Here is an 18102-nt window from a genome sequence, read left to right as displayed (position 1 = left end):
TCACTCTGTAGACAGAGGGTAGTGGAGCATTATCAAGTTGTGGCATGTAAGAGCTAGAAGCACAGAGAGGCAAAGCTACTTGGCCCAGGTCACACAACATTAGAGTAGCAAGTTGGGCCAGGTCCCTGGAGGGTGGTGCCTCTCCGTTTGCTTTTGGAGCCCCATCTGTGCGGAGTGCAGTGGCTTCACTGCTACCCTTTTCCCTTCCCCTCCCCCACTTCCCAGTCTCCAAGACCTTGTGAAAACAGCAGGCTGGCCCTTTCTCTCTCTGGGGACCCTAGGCTGCCCTGCTCTCTCTGCAGGGCTTAGCTGGCATTTCAGCATATTGATCCCTTGGAGGGGGTTGGTGATGGGAGGTGTTTGCTGCTGTGACCTCAGAAGATCCTTGGCTCCAAAGAGCCACTAGAAAGGGTGTATTTGCTTGTGTCACCGCTAAGCGGCTGTGTGGTCAGCAAGAAGCTCTGACTCTTTCTCATCTCCCCCGAGGCAGGTGACTCTGGACTCCTTTTCTCTAAGACCAGGGCGGGGAAGGGGAGATGTGGTTGCCCACGGGTGCCCTGCTACCCATGGATGGACGAGCTGGGCCCCAGAACCTGCAGTCGTCAACTCCTGTCCCATCAGCCTTTGGGCACTAAGGGTGGCCTGGACATTGGGGTTCTGCGCAGTGACTCTGTGCCGTCTGACCTGCAGGTGACCTGCAGTTGATCCTCAGCAATCGATTAACCTTCCCACTGAACAGGGCCTGGGGTAGGTTTCAGGGTGGCATGCATGTGTCTCTGAATCTGCTCACCCAATGTCTCCTGACCCTGCCCTTCAGCTCCCAGACGATACAGGATGGTTGACAGCCACCCCTCCCCATCACCCTCTCCTTTTCTCCCCACAGTGTCCACTCTGCTCTTGGCTCTGAAAACCAGGCCACCCACCCACATACCTCACTGCACCAGCTCAGAAGTGCAAGCTGCAAACACTAGCAGGTGTTCTGGAGCTGAAGGTTTTTAAACTTTGCCCTGCGTGGGTGGTATCAGAGGAGCAGTGGAGAGTCAGGATTTTTACCACTGCCCAGTTGTAATGAGGCCACCTCCCTCCCCGTGGTGTCAGCGGAGGCCACTGGGAGAGCAGCAATGAGGCACTCCTGTCCCTTCCAGCCAGGGTAGTTATCTGCAGAGGCCTAAGGGTCCAGAACTCCCACTCTGCCCAGCAGCGATAAAAAATCTTCCTACCTGGGTCAATGAAAGGAGCCTCAAGGACCTCTGGGACTATAACAAAAGAGGTAACATTGAAGTTCCATGAGCAGAAAAAGACACTCAAAGGAATATGTCTGAAAACTTTCCACATTTTTTAAAAGACATAAAGCTACAGAGTTGAGAAGCTGGGTGAATCTCCAAACAGGATAAACCCAAAGAAATCCATACCATGATACATCATAGTCAAATTTTAAAGACTGAAGTCAAAGAAAAAATATTGAAAGCAGCAAAAGAGAAATGATACCTCAACTGTAGGGAAAACCAATTTAAATGGCAGTAGATTTTGCACCAGAAACAACGGAGGCTAGAAGGCAGTGGCACAGCATGTTTCAAGTGCTGAAAGGAAAGAACTGTCAATTCTGTTTTCTGTTTCTAGCAAAAATATCCTCAGGAAAGGGAAGGGGAAATCATTTTCAGATGAAGGAAAACTAAAAAAATGTGTTGCCAGCAGACTTACCCTAAATGAAGGGTTAAAAGAAGTTCTCTGAACAGGAAAAAAAAAAAATCATAAAGAGATAATCTTGGAACAGCAGGAAAGAAGAAAGAAAATTTTACTTTCCTCTTGAGGTTTCAAAATTATGTTTGATGATTGAAACAAAAAATTATAACACAGTCTGATGCAGTTCTAAATGAAATCAGAGGAAATATTTCATGCAGTCATATTAATGGGGGAGAATAAAGGGACGTAAAGGGAAAATCATAGGATCTTATCAATCAATCTGAAAAAAATATTTGACAAAATTCATCCATTCTTGTTTAAATAAAAACTCCCAGAAAACTAAAAATAGAGCGGAAAATTTTAAATTTGATAAAGAACACCTACCTAAGCACCTACAGCTAACATCATAGTCAACGGTGAAAATTAAATGCTTTCTCTCTAGGACTGGTAACATCACGTGTACTGCACACAGCGCTGGAGGCTCTTGCTAGTGCAATAAGGCATGAAAAGTAAATAAAAGGCATACAGATTGAAAAGGAAGAAGGAAACTGTACCTATTTGCAGATAACATGTTGTCTGTGCAGATAAATCCAAGAAAGCTATACATAAAAAAATGCCTAGACCTAATAAATGAATTCAGTACAGTAAAACCTCAATATAACAGACTAATTCGGGTGAGGGGGTGTTCGTTAAAGCCCAAAGTCTGTTATATAATAAAGTAGGTTTTCTGAATGCGTATGTTAAAAAATTGACAAACTTGTTAGTTTACCTGTTTTTACTTACGTAGACACGTTTGTGTCATTAAAATTAAGTATGTATGAAAAGTTTAATTTCACAGAAAAGTTTTCTGTATGTATTACTGTAATTTTAAATTTATACTGAATGGGTCTAGAAAATGTGTGCATTCATGTCACCGGGAGTAAACAAATGCACGTGGCTGGGACGTGGTTTAGCATACACGGAACATCTGCCAGCATGAGTTAAAACTGATGCAGAAAGCCACTCCACCAGACAACAGAACCAATTATCTCACTCAATGCAGTGTGATCATGTGCTAATCATTTGTCACACATTGTTTACGAGCAGTGATTCTGGATTTAAATATGTAGACTACAGTTGTAGATACGTAATATTTATTTATATCGGCAAGATTACTACAGTGTTTTTCCCAACATATGGCCTATTCACTAAAATTTGTTAAAAATAGCAAATTAATAACAAAAATAACCTGTTAACTTAATTATAAGCAAATCTTGGTTAAAAACATTTTAAAATTAACAAGGTGTTAATTTTCACATATGACACACGGACTGGAAATTTTGTCAATTAAATCTGAAGTCTGTTAAATCGAGGTCCACAAAATCGAGGGTTTAATGTATTGTCTCAGGATACAAGATAAAAATATGAAAATCAATTATATTTTTATAAACTGGCAATGAACAGTTGTATAAAGCTAAAAATACAATAATGTTTACACTGAAAAAAGTGAGATACTTAGTCATAAATCTAGCAAAACATCTTCAGGATTTAAAGGCTGAAAACCACAAAGGCCAATGAAGAAAATCAAAGAATTTCTAAATAAATGGAGAGATATACCATGTTTATGGTAGATATGTCAAGTCTCCTCAAGTTGGTGTACAAGCTTAATGCAATTCCTATTAAAATGTCAGTGTAATTTCTTATAGATATAGACAAGATTATTATAAAGCCTGTTAGGAATGGCAGAGGAACTAAGATAGCTAAAACAATTTTGAAAAAAAAGAATAAAGTAGGAGGAATTGGTTTACCCAATTTCAAGACTTACTGTATAGCTACAGTAATCAGACTGTGTGCTGTTGGTGGGGAACAGACCCCCAGATCAATGGAACAGGGTAAAGACCCACACAAAGGTGCCCAACTGGTTCTTGACAAAGATGCAAATCCACTCAGTGGAGGAGGGAATAGCCTTTTCAACAAATGGTGCTCAAGCTATATTAGATATTCATTCATAGGCAAAACCCCCCCAAAAAACAAGCTTGATCTAAACTTCATACCCTATGTAAAACTTAACTCAAGATGCATCACAGACCTAAATATAAAATGTAAACCTATAAACTTTTTAGAAAAAAATAGGAGAAAAATCTTTGGGGTCTAGGCCTAGAGTAGACAAAGAGTTCTTGGACTTGCCGTCGAAGGTGTTGAAAAAATTGATAAATTGGATTTCATCAAAATTAAACACTTCTGCTCGGTGCAAGGCCTTGTTAAGAGGTTGAAAAGACAAGCTACAGACTGAAAATTTAAAAATGACGAGCCCTGGCCAGTGTGGCTCAGCTGGGTGAGCGTTGTCCCCAGTTCACCAAAAGGTCACCGGTTCAATTCCCAGTCGGGGCACATGCCCAGGTTGCGGGTTCGATCCCCAGTTGGGGCGCATGCAGGAGGCAACAGATCGATGTTTCTCTCTCATATCTCTCTCCTTCCCCCTCTCTCTTTCCCCCTTCTTCTCTCAATAAAAAAAAAATCAATAAAACATATTGAAAAATGAATAAATAAAATTAAAAAACAATAGTGAGAAACTTACATGGCTGGTAGGAACCCTACTCAGCAATATAAAGGAACTCGCTGCTACATACACAACTTGGATGACTCTCCAGGGAATTATTCTGAGGGAAAAAGCCGATCCCAGACATACATACTGTGTGACTCCATTTCTATGATATTCTTAAAATGGCAAAATCATAGAAATGAAGAACTGATTCGTGGTTGCCAAGGGTTGGGAGGAAGTGGGAGTGACTAAAATGCACCTGGAGGGGTCACTGTGGTGACGGATGGAAACGTTCTGTACCTGACTGTCCCGGTGTCAGGATCCTGATGGATACTACACTGTATCTGCAAGATGTCACCGCTGGGGAAACCGGGTAAAGGGTCCACGGGTATTATTTCTTACAACAACTTGTGAGTCTGTAATTACCTTGAAATTAAAAACTTAATTTAAAAACAAAGAATAATAGCCTGGACAGTGTGGCTCAGCGGTTGAGCATCGACCTGTGATACAGGAGATCGAGGTTCGATTCCAGGTCAGGGCCCATGCCCGGGTTGTGGGCTCGATCCTCTGTAGGGGGCGTGCAGGAGGCAGCCGATCAATGACTCTCTCATCATTGATGTTTCTATCTCTCTCTCCCTCTCCCTTCCTCTCTCTGAAATCAATAAAGACCCCCCCAAAAAAAGAATATTAAATAAGAGGTTAAAAGCCACAAGAGTATTGCAGGGTGTGATGAAATGTGATGGGCAGGACTGCTCCTTCGCTGGGTCATCAGAGTGGGGAGCCGGACCTGGTCATAGATAAGGTCCATGGTCATAAAGGCTAAAAATTCACTTTAAAGTGAACTTGTGCAAAAAAGGGAATTTATAGAAAGTAATTATATAAGAACTTTGGTTGCCAATGACAGAAACCCAGTTCAAACTGGCCTAAGGAAAAAAAAATCCAAAAAAGGAATTTGTGTTCCCACAACTGCAAAGCCCAGGGACGATGGCTTCAGCTCAGGGATCTAGGTCCTTTCTCCTTTCTTCTGAGTCCGCTTCATCTCAGGTTGCATGGTGGCAAGACAGTCCCCAGAAGCTCCTGGCTCAAACCCCGCTCCGGACCAAAGCAGAGCCCTGTTTCCTGAGAGCTTTAGCAAAAGTCCTGGGGTTGAGACTCGTAAGCCAGACTTTGGTGCCACGTGCCCATCCTGAGCCAATTACTGTGGCCAAAGGGAGGCGACACTCTCACTGGCCAGGCCTAGGGCATGTGCTCCACACAAATCACACGGCTGGAGAGGAGGGGACGAGTGGTCCCTTAACATAGATGAGGGTCAGGGTAAACCAACATGGGATCCCAGAAAAAAGCCGCTTTTTCATTCTCCACCCTCAGGTTCTGAATTTCCACCCCTCTGGTTCAGACGGACACCCCAGGTTGGGCTAGAATCTTGAACTTCGTTGCTCAAGGGAGGGATTATCCGATTAAACTAGCTTTGGTCAGAAGTTCAGCCCTTATCCAATCATCTGTGAACAGGGGGTGGGGTCACCTGCTGGACCCTTGGGTGGCCAAGGAAGTTCTTAGAGGGGCCAGGCTGACACCCCACAGCTGTCTGCGACAGATCGTCAGAGCTTCTGGAAGATCTAAATGAGCTCTGTATCATGAAAGAACAGGGGGACCCTTTAATGGTTTTGGCAACGAGGGATGGATGGTGACTGGAGATGCCTGGCAGAAAGGCGGAACCCTCGCATTCCCACGCTTTCTTTCTGGGTGTTCTGACGCGGACCGAGAGGAGAGCAGAGGGTGTGGGAGGCGGGCTGTGCTCGCTTTGAGGAATGCAGGGGAGTGATGTTAAGAGACTCGAAGGGTCGGCAGAAGGGAGGCTCAGGGACAGGGCAGGGCTCGAAACAGCAAAACTGAGCCCTTGATTTGGAGGAAACAGTCATAAGGCAGAGACTGGGGAACTGACTGGGCGCCAGACCAGGTGTGACCACCGCAAGGCAGGCACACGCTCCTGGTTGCTTCCAGATGTGGTGGGACAGCTTCTCCAGCTCTGGCTGGCTCAGCAAACACATCAGGTGAGTGCAGCCAAGGGTCCCAGCTGCGCATGGAGGACGTGTGGAGCCGCGAAGGTCGTTATAAGTTAGCCTCTCAGAGGGAGAGCCGGGAAAGCGAGTCAGAAGTGGGTAGTAAAGATGGTGGTGATTGTGATGGTAGGAATGATAGCAAACCTTTCAGGAACCCCGACTGTGTACCAGGCTCTGTTCTAAGAGCTTTTAAATGGATCATCTTCAATCCTTCAACACCCTGTGAGGTGGAGCTCTTGTTATGCCCGTTACAATGGATGCAAGGAGAGGTGAAGCATCTTGTCCAAGGTGCTTAACAGAGGAACTCAGGTAATTTAACCCTCACAGACAACCCGCTTGTAGGGTTTTTGGCCCCATCTATTCTCTTCATCAACTTCAACTAATCTCTTCACATTCCCTTCCTCCAGCATCCCAAGCCTCCCACGGTTTGTGCAGTGTTCCCTGCGCCTCATGCCTCCACGCCTTTGCCCCGCTCTTCCCTCTTTCTGGAATGCCCTTCCCTCTTTCTGGAATGCCCTTCCCTCTTCCTGGAATGCCCTTCCCTCTTTCTGGAATGCCCTTCCCTCTTCCTGGAATGCTCTTCCCTCTTCCTGGAATGCCCTTCCCTCTTCCTGGAATGCCCTTCCCTCTTCCTGGAATGCTCTTCCCTCTTCCCGCTTTCTGGAATGCCCTTCCCACTTCCTGGAATGCCCTTCCCTCTTCCTGGAATGCCCTTCCCTCTTCCTGGAATGCCCTTCCCTCTTCCTGGAATGCTCTTCCCTCTTCCCGCTTTCTGGAATGCCCTTCCCTCTTCCTGGAATGCCCTTCCCTCTTCCTGGAATGCCCTTCCCACTTCCTGGAATGCCCTTCCCTCTTCCTGGAATGCCCTTCCCACTTCCTGGAATGCCCTTCCCACTTCCTGGAATGCCCTTCCCTCTTCCTGGAATGCCCTTCCCTCTTCCTGGAATGCTCTTCCCTCTTCCCTCTTCCTGGAATGCCCTTCCCACTTCCTGGAATGCCCTTCCCACTTCCTGGAATGCCCTTCCCACTTCCTGGAATGCCCTTCCCACTTCCTGGAATGCCCTTCTCACTTCCTGGAATGCCCTTCCCACTTCCTGGAATGCCCTTCCCACTTCCTGGAATGCCCTTCCCTCTTCCTGGAATGCCCTTCCCACTTCCTGGAATGCCCTTCCCACTTCCTGGAATGCCCTTCCCTCTTCCTGGAATGCCCTTCCCACTTCCTGGAATGCCCTTCTCACTTCCTGGAATGCCCTTCCCACTTCCTGGAATGCCCTTCCCACTTCCTGGAATGCCCTTCCCTCTTCCTGGAATGCCCTGCCCCCTGGCAAGCCCTTCCTCGCCCCCAGACCCAGCGCAAGCACAGCTGATTGTGGTAACCCTCCTTGGGCGGGATGACTCGCTCTCTTCTTGTCCCCTCGTCATGAACTCTGCCATGTCTGCGGCATCCTGTGCAGCCAGTGCTGCCCCCGCACCAGACTGTGTGGGGCAGGACCAAGTCTTGTTGTCTCCGCCCGGCACCTGCTTAGGTCTGGCCCAGAAGAGGCAGCGCGCAGGGTGAGTGATGTCAGGTGGGCAGGTTTCACCGGCACCTCTCTCCTGTCTCCCGCAGCCTGGCGTGGGGCTCCTTTACCTGCTGCATGGCCGCCTCGGTCACCACGCTCAACTCCTACACCAAGACAGTCATTGAGTTCCGGCACAAGCGCAAGGTCTTTGAGCAGGGCTACCGGGAGGAGCCGACCTTCATAGACCCCGAGGCCATCAAGTACTTCCGGGAGAGGTCAGTGCACATGGGTCCCCTCTGGTGCCACTGGAGGCTGAAGCCCAGGGTCTGGCCTCAGTGGCCACAGGGCTCCAGTCAGAACTGGACTGAGTGGTCCCACGGAGTGTTGGGGATGGGAGGGCAGGTTGGGCGAGGCAGAGTTTGGACTCCACTATGTTGGAACATCTGGGACATTTTAATGTTTTATGGGGCATGTGACTGCCTCGAGCTTAGGGAATCGGAGCCTGAGAAACCAGGAAGGAAATCAAGTTGGAGTGTTTGCCATTTGGCTCCAGGTTTCCTAGAACCAAGACGGGCACCTAAAAGCTGAACCAAGGTTTCTGTCTTGGACTCTTATCACAGCACTGAGAAGAGGTCCCAGCAGTGGGACTGGCAATGGCCGCTGGGAGAGATCCTCGAGGCCAGGACCAAATCTGATCACCTGAGTCCTCAGTGTCCAGCTGGGCATAGAGGAGGTGACAATAAATGGTGGGTGGATGGTTGAATGGTTGGGTGGATGGATGGATGGACCAGTGCATGTGTGGATGGATGGTGGACAGTGGATGGTGGATGGGTGGATGGTGGATGGGTGGATGGTAGATGGTGGATGATGGATGATGGGTGATGGATGGGTGGATGATGGATGGTGGATGGGTGGATGGGTGGATGGTGGACGATGGATGATGGATAGGTGGATAATGAATAACAGATGGTGGATGGTGGATCGTGGATGATGGATGGTGGATGGGTGGATGGGTGGATGGTGGATGATGGGTGATGGATGGGTGGATAATGGATGGTGCATGGGTGGATGGTGGATGATGGATGGTGGATGGGTGGATGGTGGATGATGGATGATGGATGGTGGATGGGTGGATGGTGGATGATGGATGATGGATGGGTGGATGATGGGATGGCGGATGATGGATGATGGATGGTCGATGGTGAATGATGGATGGTGGATGGTGGATGATGGACGGTGGACGATGGACGATGGATGATGGACGATGGATGGGTGGATGATGGATGGTGGATGATGGATGATGGATGATGGATGGGTGGATGATGGATGATGGATGATGGATGGTGGATGGTGGATGATGGATGATGGATGATGGATGGTGGATGGTGGATGATGGATGGTGGATGATGGATGGTGGATGGTGGATGATGGATGATGGATGATGGATGGTGGATGGGTGGATGATGGATGATGGATGGTGGATGATGGATGATGGATGGTGGATGGTGGATGGGTGGATGATGGATGATGGATGGTGGATGGTGGATGGGTGGATGATGGATGATGGATGGTGGATGATGGATGATGGATGATGGATGGTGGATGGTGGATGATGGATGATGGATGATGGATGGTGGATGGTGGATGATGGATGGTGGATGGTGGATGGTGGATGGGTGGATGATGGATGATGGATGGGTGGATGATGGATGATGGATGATGGATGGTGGATGGTGGATGATGGATGATGGATGATGGATGGTGGATGGTGGATGATGGATGGTGGATGATGGATGGTGGATGGTGGATGATGGATGATGGATGATGGATGGTGGATGGGTGGATGATGGATGATGGATGATGGATGGTGGATGATGGATGATGGATGGTGGATGGTGGATGGGTGGATGATGGATGATGGATGGTGGATGGTGGATGGGTGGATGATGGATGATGGATGGTGGATGATGGATGATGGATGATTGATGGGTGGATGATGGATGGTGGATGATGGATGATGGATGGATAATGGATAACAGATGGTGGGTGGTGGGTGGTGGATGATGGATGGTGGATGATGGATGGGTGGATGATGGATGATGGATGGATAATGGATAACAGATGGATGGTGGATGGTGGATGGTGAATGACGGATGGTGGATGGGTGGATGATGGATGGTGGATGGGTGGAAGGACAGATGGGCAGGTGGTTAGCATATTTCTTGGGACTACCTCCTAAATAAGCTACCTTACCCAAATTCTTATCACAGAGCTGGCTTCTGGGGGAGTGACTGAACAGGGGGAAATGCCTTTCAGTGGCAGGGAGGTGAGAGGACCCCGGGACTGAGTCTGAGGAGGAAAAGGGGGAAGGAGACTGTGAGGCTGGGCAGTGTTGAGTTGGACTCTCTGTGGGGCACGTGGAAGGGTTTCAGCCTAAGGAGTCACATGATGGGGGCCACTCAGAGACCCCTTTCTGACTGTTATAGATGCTGTTGTCTCTCCTCTGCCACATGGGCCTCCTTTCTGTTCCTTGAACTCTGCAAGCTCAACCCCGCCTGGAATGCTCACCTGGCCGGCTCACTCAGGCCTCTGCTCAGTGAGGTCTTCCTTAATCAGTTGGTCTAAACTTGCACACCCCCCAAACACCCTGTCCTAGTCACTCTTTAGCCCATTGCTAATTTTTTATAGCACCTGTACAGTCTAACATTATTCTCTTTGTTTACCTGTTTGATAGTTTGTAGACTGAGCTCCATGATAGAAAGGCTTTACTGTATTGTCACTGTATTCTGAGCACCTAGAACTGGGCCAGGCACCCAGTAGGTGCTCACTAAATTTTTGTGTGTGTGATCGACTGAACTGTTCTCTTTGGAAACCTCAGCCCTGACTGCCTCATGCCCTTTCAGCTCAAGCCCCACTATGGTCAGGCAGATTCAGCATCCCAGCACCCCCATGCCAAAGTCCCAGGTCAGGTATTCAGACCCAGGCCAGTCACCTGTGTCCAGGGAGGCCAGGCTGACCTGGAATTCAGGCCTGCCTCGGCCACGGCTGTGGCCAGAGCATGTTCACTAGGAAGGGGGTGATGACTGGCATAGACAAGGCCCCCGGTAGGCACTTGAGAAATGTTTATCGAAACCGCATACACAGCCTGATGTCTAAACCAGTCACATTAACACAGCACCAGTTGTCACCTCGGCTGTGGGAGAGCTGGGACACCCATAGGCAACCTTGTTTTGCTGAGGCAGAAAACAGGATCGCTTTGTACCACGAAGCTGCCGTTTGCTGGTGCCCCAGTTCAAATGGTCCCAGAGACGTGGGAGATGGCTGCTTCCCAGCACATGTGCAGAATATCACTTCACACATTCATAACTCGGCATGATGCAGAGGTTCATCAAACTTTATTTCCCTTCTCTGAGGAGAGCATTTCAGCTCAGCTGGGCTGTTCTAATTTCTTCTGTCTTTTTTCTGGTGCCTTCCTTGCAAAGAGCTCAGAGCACACGGGCAGACCTCTGCACAGGTTTGCAGGTGGCCCAGAAGCGGGGCTGAGATCCTGCCGTGGTCACCATTCCCCAAACCGCAGCCAGGGACACAGGGAAGAGAGCCACGGTCCCACCTACCCACGTTCCCTACTCCTTAGGGTCCTGGGGTGCTGTAGAAAGATCAGGGGTTTGGAGGCCCCCGACCTCTGTGAGTTTCCCAGTTCTGTCGCTTTGCTGCTGTGTGACTTGGGGCAGGGCACCACACCCCTCTGGGCCAGTTTCCTCTGACCCACAGTGGGCGAGCCAGAGCTCTTGGCCCCCTGGGGAGGCTCAAATTTCATAAGCCAGGCAATGTGTTGGGCATGGAGAGAGTTTTGTGTGTGAGAGAGTTTTGTGTCCCTTCTGCTACTGATGCAAAGTATAAAGCTTGAGAATGGTTAGCTCAGCATGAGGTGGAGATGGCATTTTAGATGTTAGGACTTTAATAATCATATTAATAACCACAACAGACACGTGTTACTGGCCCTGTGCCAGGCCCTCCTTTAGATGCTTTAGATGGTAATTCCACACCACCTCTGTGAGGTAGTAGGTGTTATTTATCCCCATTTTATGGTTGCAAAATCAAGGCACAGAGAGGTGAAGTGACTTGCCCAAAGTCACACAGCTGGTAAGTGCCAGAGTTGGATTTGAACAAGGTCACAGTCCGTCGTGGTGATGTGCGGCCGCTCAGGACTGATCAATAGTCTCTGCCTGGCACCAGGGGAGTCCGGGGTTGGGGGGCTGGCTCCGGGGCTGAGGAGTGCAGCAGAATACATGTGCCCTGATGAGTCTGCGCCAGGTGAGTGGGGGGAGGGGGCTGAGGCCCACAGGGCGGTAAAGAGCAGAAAAGCCTCCGCAGAGAAGACCCTTGAGCCCAGCTTAAGACGGGGCGGCAGCGCTCACCAGCGGGTGGGCGGTGGGTGCGAGAGGGCGTCGCAGGCACAGGCCCCCCAGGAGCAAGGCCCGGAAGGAAGAGCGCATCTAGGCAGGTTGGCGTGGTGTGAGCGTGGGGGGGCTGGGAGTGGGGCCTGGCTCTCATCTCTCACCCTTCCACAGCTTTTGGGGTGAGGCTGGGGTGAGAAGGTAGAGTAGGAACCTGCCCCAACCCCCCTTCCTGAGTACAGAAAGGGGTGCAGGGACCCCACCCCCAAGCAGCTCTGCTCTGCTGCCTGTTGGAAGGAAACTTTTGGAAGGGCTTGTCTCCACTTCCTCACCTGCCACTCAGCACGGCCCTGCGCCCCCCAGTCCCCTGACAGAGCCCCCAGCAGCCCGGGCTCTCCACTCTCCCCTCCTCCCTGTGCCTCTCCGGCCTGCTGCTCTCCCCTGCTCTGTCACAGGACCACGCTCCAGGGTCAGTGCTGGGCCCTCTTCTCTCCTCGCTTGACCTCAGTGGCCACCCTGCCCCAGGACTCCCACACTCAGTCCACCCCAGAACCCCAACTTCATATCCAGCCGCATCCTCAGTGTTTCCACTTTGGATTTTTAAAGACACTAGAAATCAACATGGCCGGGACCCACTCATGATGGTGACCCCAAACCCAGGCCTATTTCTGTGTCTCTCTCCACGTGATCCTGCTTGTGCCAGGCAGACATCTGCAATCCTGACACCCCGTGCCCAGCTCACCACAAATCCAGCGCACGTCCCTACAGTTAGCTCATGTCTCTGTCTCCACACCCTTCCTCCCCCATGGAGGTCCCACGTAATTAATCCCACACCCGACTTTGCCCCCTCGGGTGTCCTCCCCTAGCAGGCAGATGACCAGGAACCTGTACCCCCATCGTTCTGGTTAAAACAGTGCAGTGACTTCCTACAGCTCCAGGACACAGGCCCAGCCCCTCGACGTGAGTCTCAGGGGCTACCTCGCCTCACTGTGGCCCCGGTCCCTCCTGCACACGGAGCCCCTCGGGACCTCTGTAGTTCCCCACACTGGTGGTTCTGCCTCCACATTGCTTCTGGACTGCCCTCCTCTCTGCCTGGAGCGCCCCCATTCCTGGCCTTGACTCTGGGCCTTCAGGTGGAACCTCCAGTATTGATTCTAAACCCACCAACCCTGCCTGTCCTCTCACAGCACCCGAGGCCTTCTCACCAGCCTCCCCTCGCAGCATCTCGGGGGCAGGGCACACGCTGACTCCCTTTCTTTATTCAGAAACAGGGATGGATGGGGAGAGAGAGCAGAGAGGAAGACCTCTTAGAAGGAGCCTCTGGGCCATGTCACTGGCCAGTCTGTCAGGCCAAGGTGACCTTGGCCCTCTGGGAGCTGCCTTAAATGACCCTTTCCCCAGCCAACCTGAGCGTCACTGAGCCCAGAGGTGCCCACCTCTGTGACTTTGCCCACCGGTTCGCTCTCCTCGTAGCCAAGGCTGTGCAAGGGACTTTTGAAAGAAACCAAGTCTGGAGGTTTCCACGTTGTCCTGGGGGCCCCTGGAGCGCCCTTGGCAGCTGCTGAGGGTGGGGTGGGGTTTCGGGTGAGGCTCCACTAATGCTCGTGACTGATTTCCTAAGTAATAATCTCTTCCCATGCAGTTCTGAAAATAATCTCAAGTTGATCATATCTAGACATTTCTTTTTAAAACCCAATATTGGAGAAAAGGGAGACAAAACTGTCAACTCCGCACAGATTAGGGGAGGGCGCCGACACTGCGGATAGCTTTATCTTCTCTGTAGTTCCCGAATGTTTCGTATTAGGATGATATTTCTCATAAAATGGGGAAAGAAAAAAGAACCTTTTTAAAAACCCATTTTTTCTCCCCTATCTTGGAATGGCACTTGCGCTGTATGGAGCCTTCATTTCCTACCTGTGGTCATTTATTTGCCGACATTCCTTTTAATTCCATCCTTTATTCTACTGTGAATGGATCACTGAAAAATTACTGTTCTCTGTCCGCTGCGACTGTGTCTGAGATCTCTGCCCTGGGGCCCGGGCCCTCAGCTCCTTGTGCCCACTTGTCCCCCCGAGCTGCGTGTTGCTCCTCAGCGGCACCCCACATCTGTTCACTCTTTATTGGGGTTCATTGAAACCGCTGTTTACCCCCCAGAGGAGAGTGGAGCCCAGAAATTAGAGCTGGCACCGGAGCCCTCACCAGCTCCCACAGTTCGATCAATTAGATGGCTGACCAAGACCCGAGAAAGAAAAGCAAAAAGCGCAGACGGGTCCTTGAGTGGGGACCCTCAGGGGAGAGGGAAGACTGAGGAAGGGCAGCTGCTCCCCGTTCCTCCTAAGTATCAGCCCCCCGAGGGGCAGTGGGGAGGGCGTTGGCTGGCAGGGCTCCGGGCACCTCATGCCCCGCTGACCGTCACTACTGCCGGTTCCTTGGTGACGCCCTTCGGTAGCCAGGACTGTGGGGAGCACCCTGGAGACCTGGGTCCGCTGACAGCAGCTTAGAGCCATGGGGGGATGACTGGGCCTAAGCCTAGTGGAGGCCCCCACACTTCCAGACGTGATCCGGGGCCCAGCAGCATGGGGTGGCTCCTCAGATGTGATCCGGGGCTCACCTGGGAACCTGTTAGAAATGCAGAATCTCAGGCCCCACCCCGACCTGCCCAATCAGGACCTGCATTTTAACGAGCTCCTCGAGGGTCGGTGGGCACAGTCAGTCAGTTTGGGGAGTCACGGGGCTGGAAGACAGAACTGCACAGGGTGAGCTGCGCTCAGCTCCAGTCCCTCCTCCCTGCAGGGCCCAGGTTTCCATTGTACCCCAAGCACCCCCTTGTCCTCCAGGCTTCCTGCAGGAGGGCCATCAGCCCTTGCCGTAACCCTGTCAAACATCAGCCACTCACTACATGGCTGCTAAGATCCTGCAGGTGTGCTCTGTCCGCTGGCGAATCTGGCGGTGAAGGCCGCATTTGTGCAGTGAAACCAGCTCTTTCCAGGTGGTAACACAGGGCCGCAGAAAGACCGGCAGCCCCGCGTGGATCCCAGCTCTGCTCTGAGGAGTGAGCGCGTCCTGTGGGCTTTCATCAGCTCCAGGGTCGCCTCCTCCATGAAGCCTCTACTGGTCCCAGCACAGGTGGTTCTCAACCCTGGCTGCAAGGTCCCATCACCTGGTCATTTAAAACTCCCCAGGGGACTTCAGTGGGTCTCCAAGTTGAGAACCCTTGGCTGGACCGGAGGTTAACACACTGTCTCCTGCCAAATCCAGCCACCACCTGCTGTAAATGAACAACTGAACAACATGCCCATTTATTTGCGTATTTTCTGCAACTGCTTGGAACCGTGAGGGCAGTTGAGTCGTTGTGACAGAGACCATGTGGCCAGCAGAGCCTCACATGTTTACCATCCAGACCTTTGTAGAAAGTTTGCCAGCTCCTGGATTAGACGGCTATTGTGCCTTTATCCACCCTTCCTGACACCCTCCGGCCCTAACCTTAGCCGTTCCGTGGTGATTGTGTGTATGTGAGCAACGGGCATGAGCTTCTCAAGGGCAGGGACCTCTGGGAGTCATGTCCCTGTGGCCCCCAAGGGCAGCACAAGGCCCGGCCCCCAGCAGCTGCTCACTCACTGCAGGTGTTTGATATGTTAACTATTGAACTTTGGGTGTCTTAGCAGCAAGGCTTTGGTGACCAGGCAGAGGAGGGGCCATGCTGGGCGGACGGAGCTGGTTCTTGCCTTAAACATCAGCTCCTTTGCTCACCAGCACCTCTCCCCAGGCAGAGCCCAGGGGATGCCCAGCATGAGGCTTGGAGGAGCTGACCTCAGGGTAAGAAGCCCTGAGCACTGGGAGCCTGAGAGAATCAAGGGATGGGTTCAGGCTGGAGGCCCTGAAACGCAGGCGGTGTGGCAGGGCTGGCATCTGTTGACTCAGGCGCTGGACGTGAGCAGGAGGTGGCGCTCCGGGGTGAGGGTGGGCGTGGGGACCTGGCCCAGCTGCTGAGCCACCGCAGCTTCATGACTGGTGACCCTCCAGCCCTGAGCACCTCTGTGGTCGGGGAACCAACAGCTTGCTGGGTGAACACGCAGCGCTGCTTGGGAGAGTGAAAAAACTGGGAAAACACCTAAACATTGATCAATAGGGTATTGAATATTGTTTATTTTCTTCACAAACAACTATCAGGAGAAAAGATGAGTGAGGTTTACGTGGACTGATATAGAAAGATGTTGGAAATTTATGGGTGAGTTAAAAAAATCAGGTTGCGAAAAAGCGTGTTTAATTTGAGGCTATTAATATAAGTATTAATTCTGAAAAGTACTACTACATGGAGGCGTAATTACAGGGAACTCTGCTCTTTATGGGGATGGAATTTTTTTTTTAAAAAAAACCTGTGCTATAGGGAACGTAACAAAGATGTTTCCAGTAAAAGACAGAAAAGGGAGCATCTTCCCTACGTGGACCCTCCCCGTAGCATCTGACCTCGGGCCTCAGTGCTGCCCTCGGGCCACCCAGGCAGAGACCTTTGTAACCAAGAGCTGTGTCCAGAGCTTGCTCCCCGCGAAGCCAGGCCTGGTCCCTTCATGCGGACAGTGTGAGCAGCCCCGGCGGCCTCTGGGAGGTAGACGGGAGGCTCTCTGAGGACAGAGACCGTGAAGAGGACATTTCTGTCCTACACAGGCCATCTGGTCAGAGAGCGCAGAGCAGGACCTCAGCAAGTCCCTGCTGAGAGTGAGGGAGCGATCTCAGGGCACCGAGATGACCAGCGCAGGAGTGTCTCCCCTCTCCTAAGGCCATTCCTGGCATTGCTCGCCACCTTCCCCATGCGTCCTCTGGATGTGGCTGTGCCGCCAGGAATAAGGGGTGAAGGGGGGGGCGTTTGCTCGGAGAAGATGGAGATTTCCTTGCAGGCAAGCGGAGAGGGCAGCAGTGGGTGGAAGAGCAGGGTGGGGGAAGGGAAGGGAAGGGAAGGCGCCGCTGAGGGCCCTGGAGAGCGTTAGGGGGAAGCTCTGAAAGTGAGACCCGGGGAGAGAGGTTTCGGGACAGCTGTAAGGCGAGTGAATGGCAAAGAGGAAGGGGGGACATACCAGGGCATCGGCCAGAGGAGGAGTTGGGAGTACTCTCGGTGCTCTTAGGAGGTATAGCGATTGCCGTGGTTTCTTCAGGGGACCGGACTGTTCCTCTAAAGGTGACATGCATTTGGACTGGGCCACATGGAGCCCTGCGGTTTATGAGGGTTACAAATGGGTGAGTGCAATGTGGGCCCACTCCCTGGCCCAGTCATTGGTGGGATGGGGGTGAGGGCCTCGGTCTGGCGCATTTCAGAGTCTGCACCCCCCCCCCCCCCGTCAGCCTCTGCACTGGGCTTGACAGCCCCTGGCACCCCCTCAGAGGCTGCCCGTGGAGCTGCAGTCATCTTGAGATGCCAGAGGAGTAGGAAGCCAGGCAGGAGGAACCCTCCCAGCTGCCCGCGGGGACAAGCACTGTGGCCCGAGGAGAAGCCCAGGGCTCTGTCCATATGCAGAAATGGCTTTGGGAAGTGTTTTGATGTAGCTAAGCAAAGTGACACAGCTGATAAAAGTCCATTGCCCCAAATCAGAAAACAGGTAATTTGAGAAAGGAAGCTCCAGATTTAACCCTCTGTAGTCTCCTTACCTAGGCTTAATCACCATTAGGTTTCCGTATATATTTGGCCAAGTAATTTTTGTGCATATCAGCGCGCACTTTTTGAAACAAATCAAACCGTGCACATGTGTTTGTAACCTGCCCTTTGCAGGTGACTGGACAGCCCCCTGTGAGGGTGCACGGGCTTGTGTCCGGCTCTGCCGCTAGCTATTAGCTGCGTCGCACCTACGGGTCACATCACCTCCCAGTGCCTCAGTGTCTTCATTAGTGACCTGGAAATAATGATGCCCCTCTCACGGGGGTGGTGAGGGTCTCGTGGGCGGTGGCGT

The 18102-nt window shown here is 51.4% G+C and overlaps 1 protein-coding gene across 1 annotated transcript in view; it reads left to right on the top strand.

The window, feature by feature from the left end:
* GSG1L (GSG1 like) overlaps positions 1–18102 on the top strand; it is a 185089-nt gene that overhangs the window by 155135 nt on the left and 11852 nt on the right. Inside the window, exon 5 of the mRNA XM_087815146.1 lies at positions 7874–8041. Coding sequence (XP_087671272.1) covers positions 7874–8041 — 168 coding nt within the window. The remainder of the gene's footprint in view (positions 1–7873; positions 8042–18102) is intronic.

Source organism: Miniopterus natalensis, chromosome 3 (assembly GCF_054644295.1).
Source record: "Miniopterus natalensis isolate mMinNat1 chromosome 3, mMinNat1.hap1, whole genome shotgun sequence".
In the NCBI taxonomy this organism is placed as follows: Eukaryota; Metazoa; Chordata; class Mammalia; order Chiroptera; family Miniopteridae; genus Miniopterus; species Miniopterus natalensis.
The sequence above is the reverse complement of the archived record's forward strand: the minus strand, read 5'-3'. Positions and strand labels throughout refer to the sequence as shown.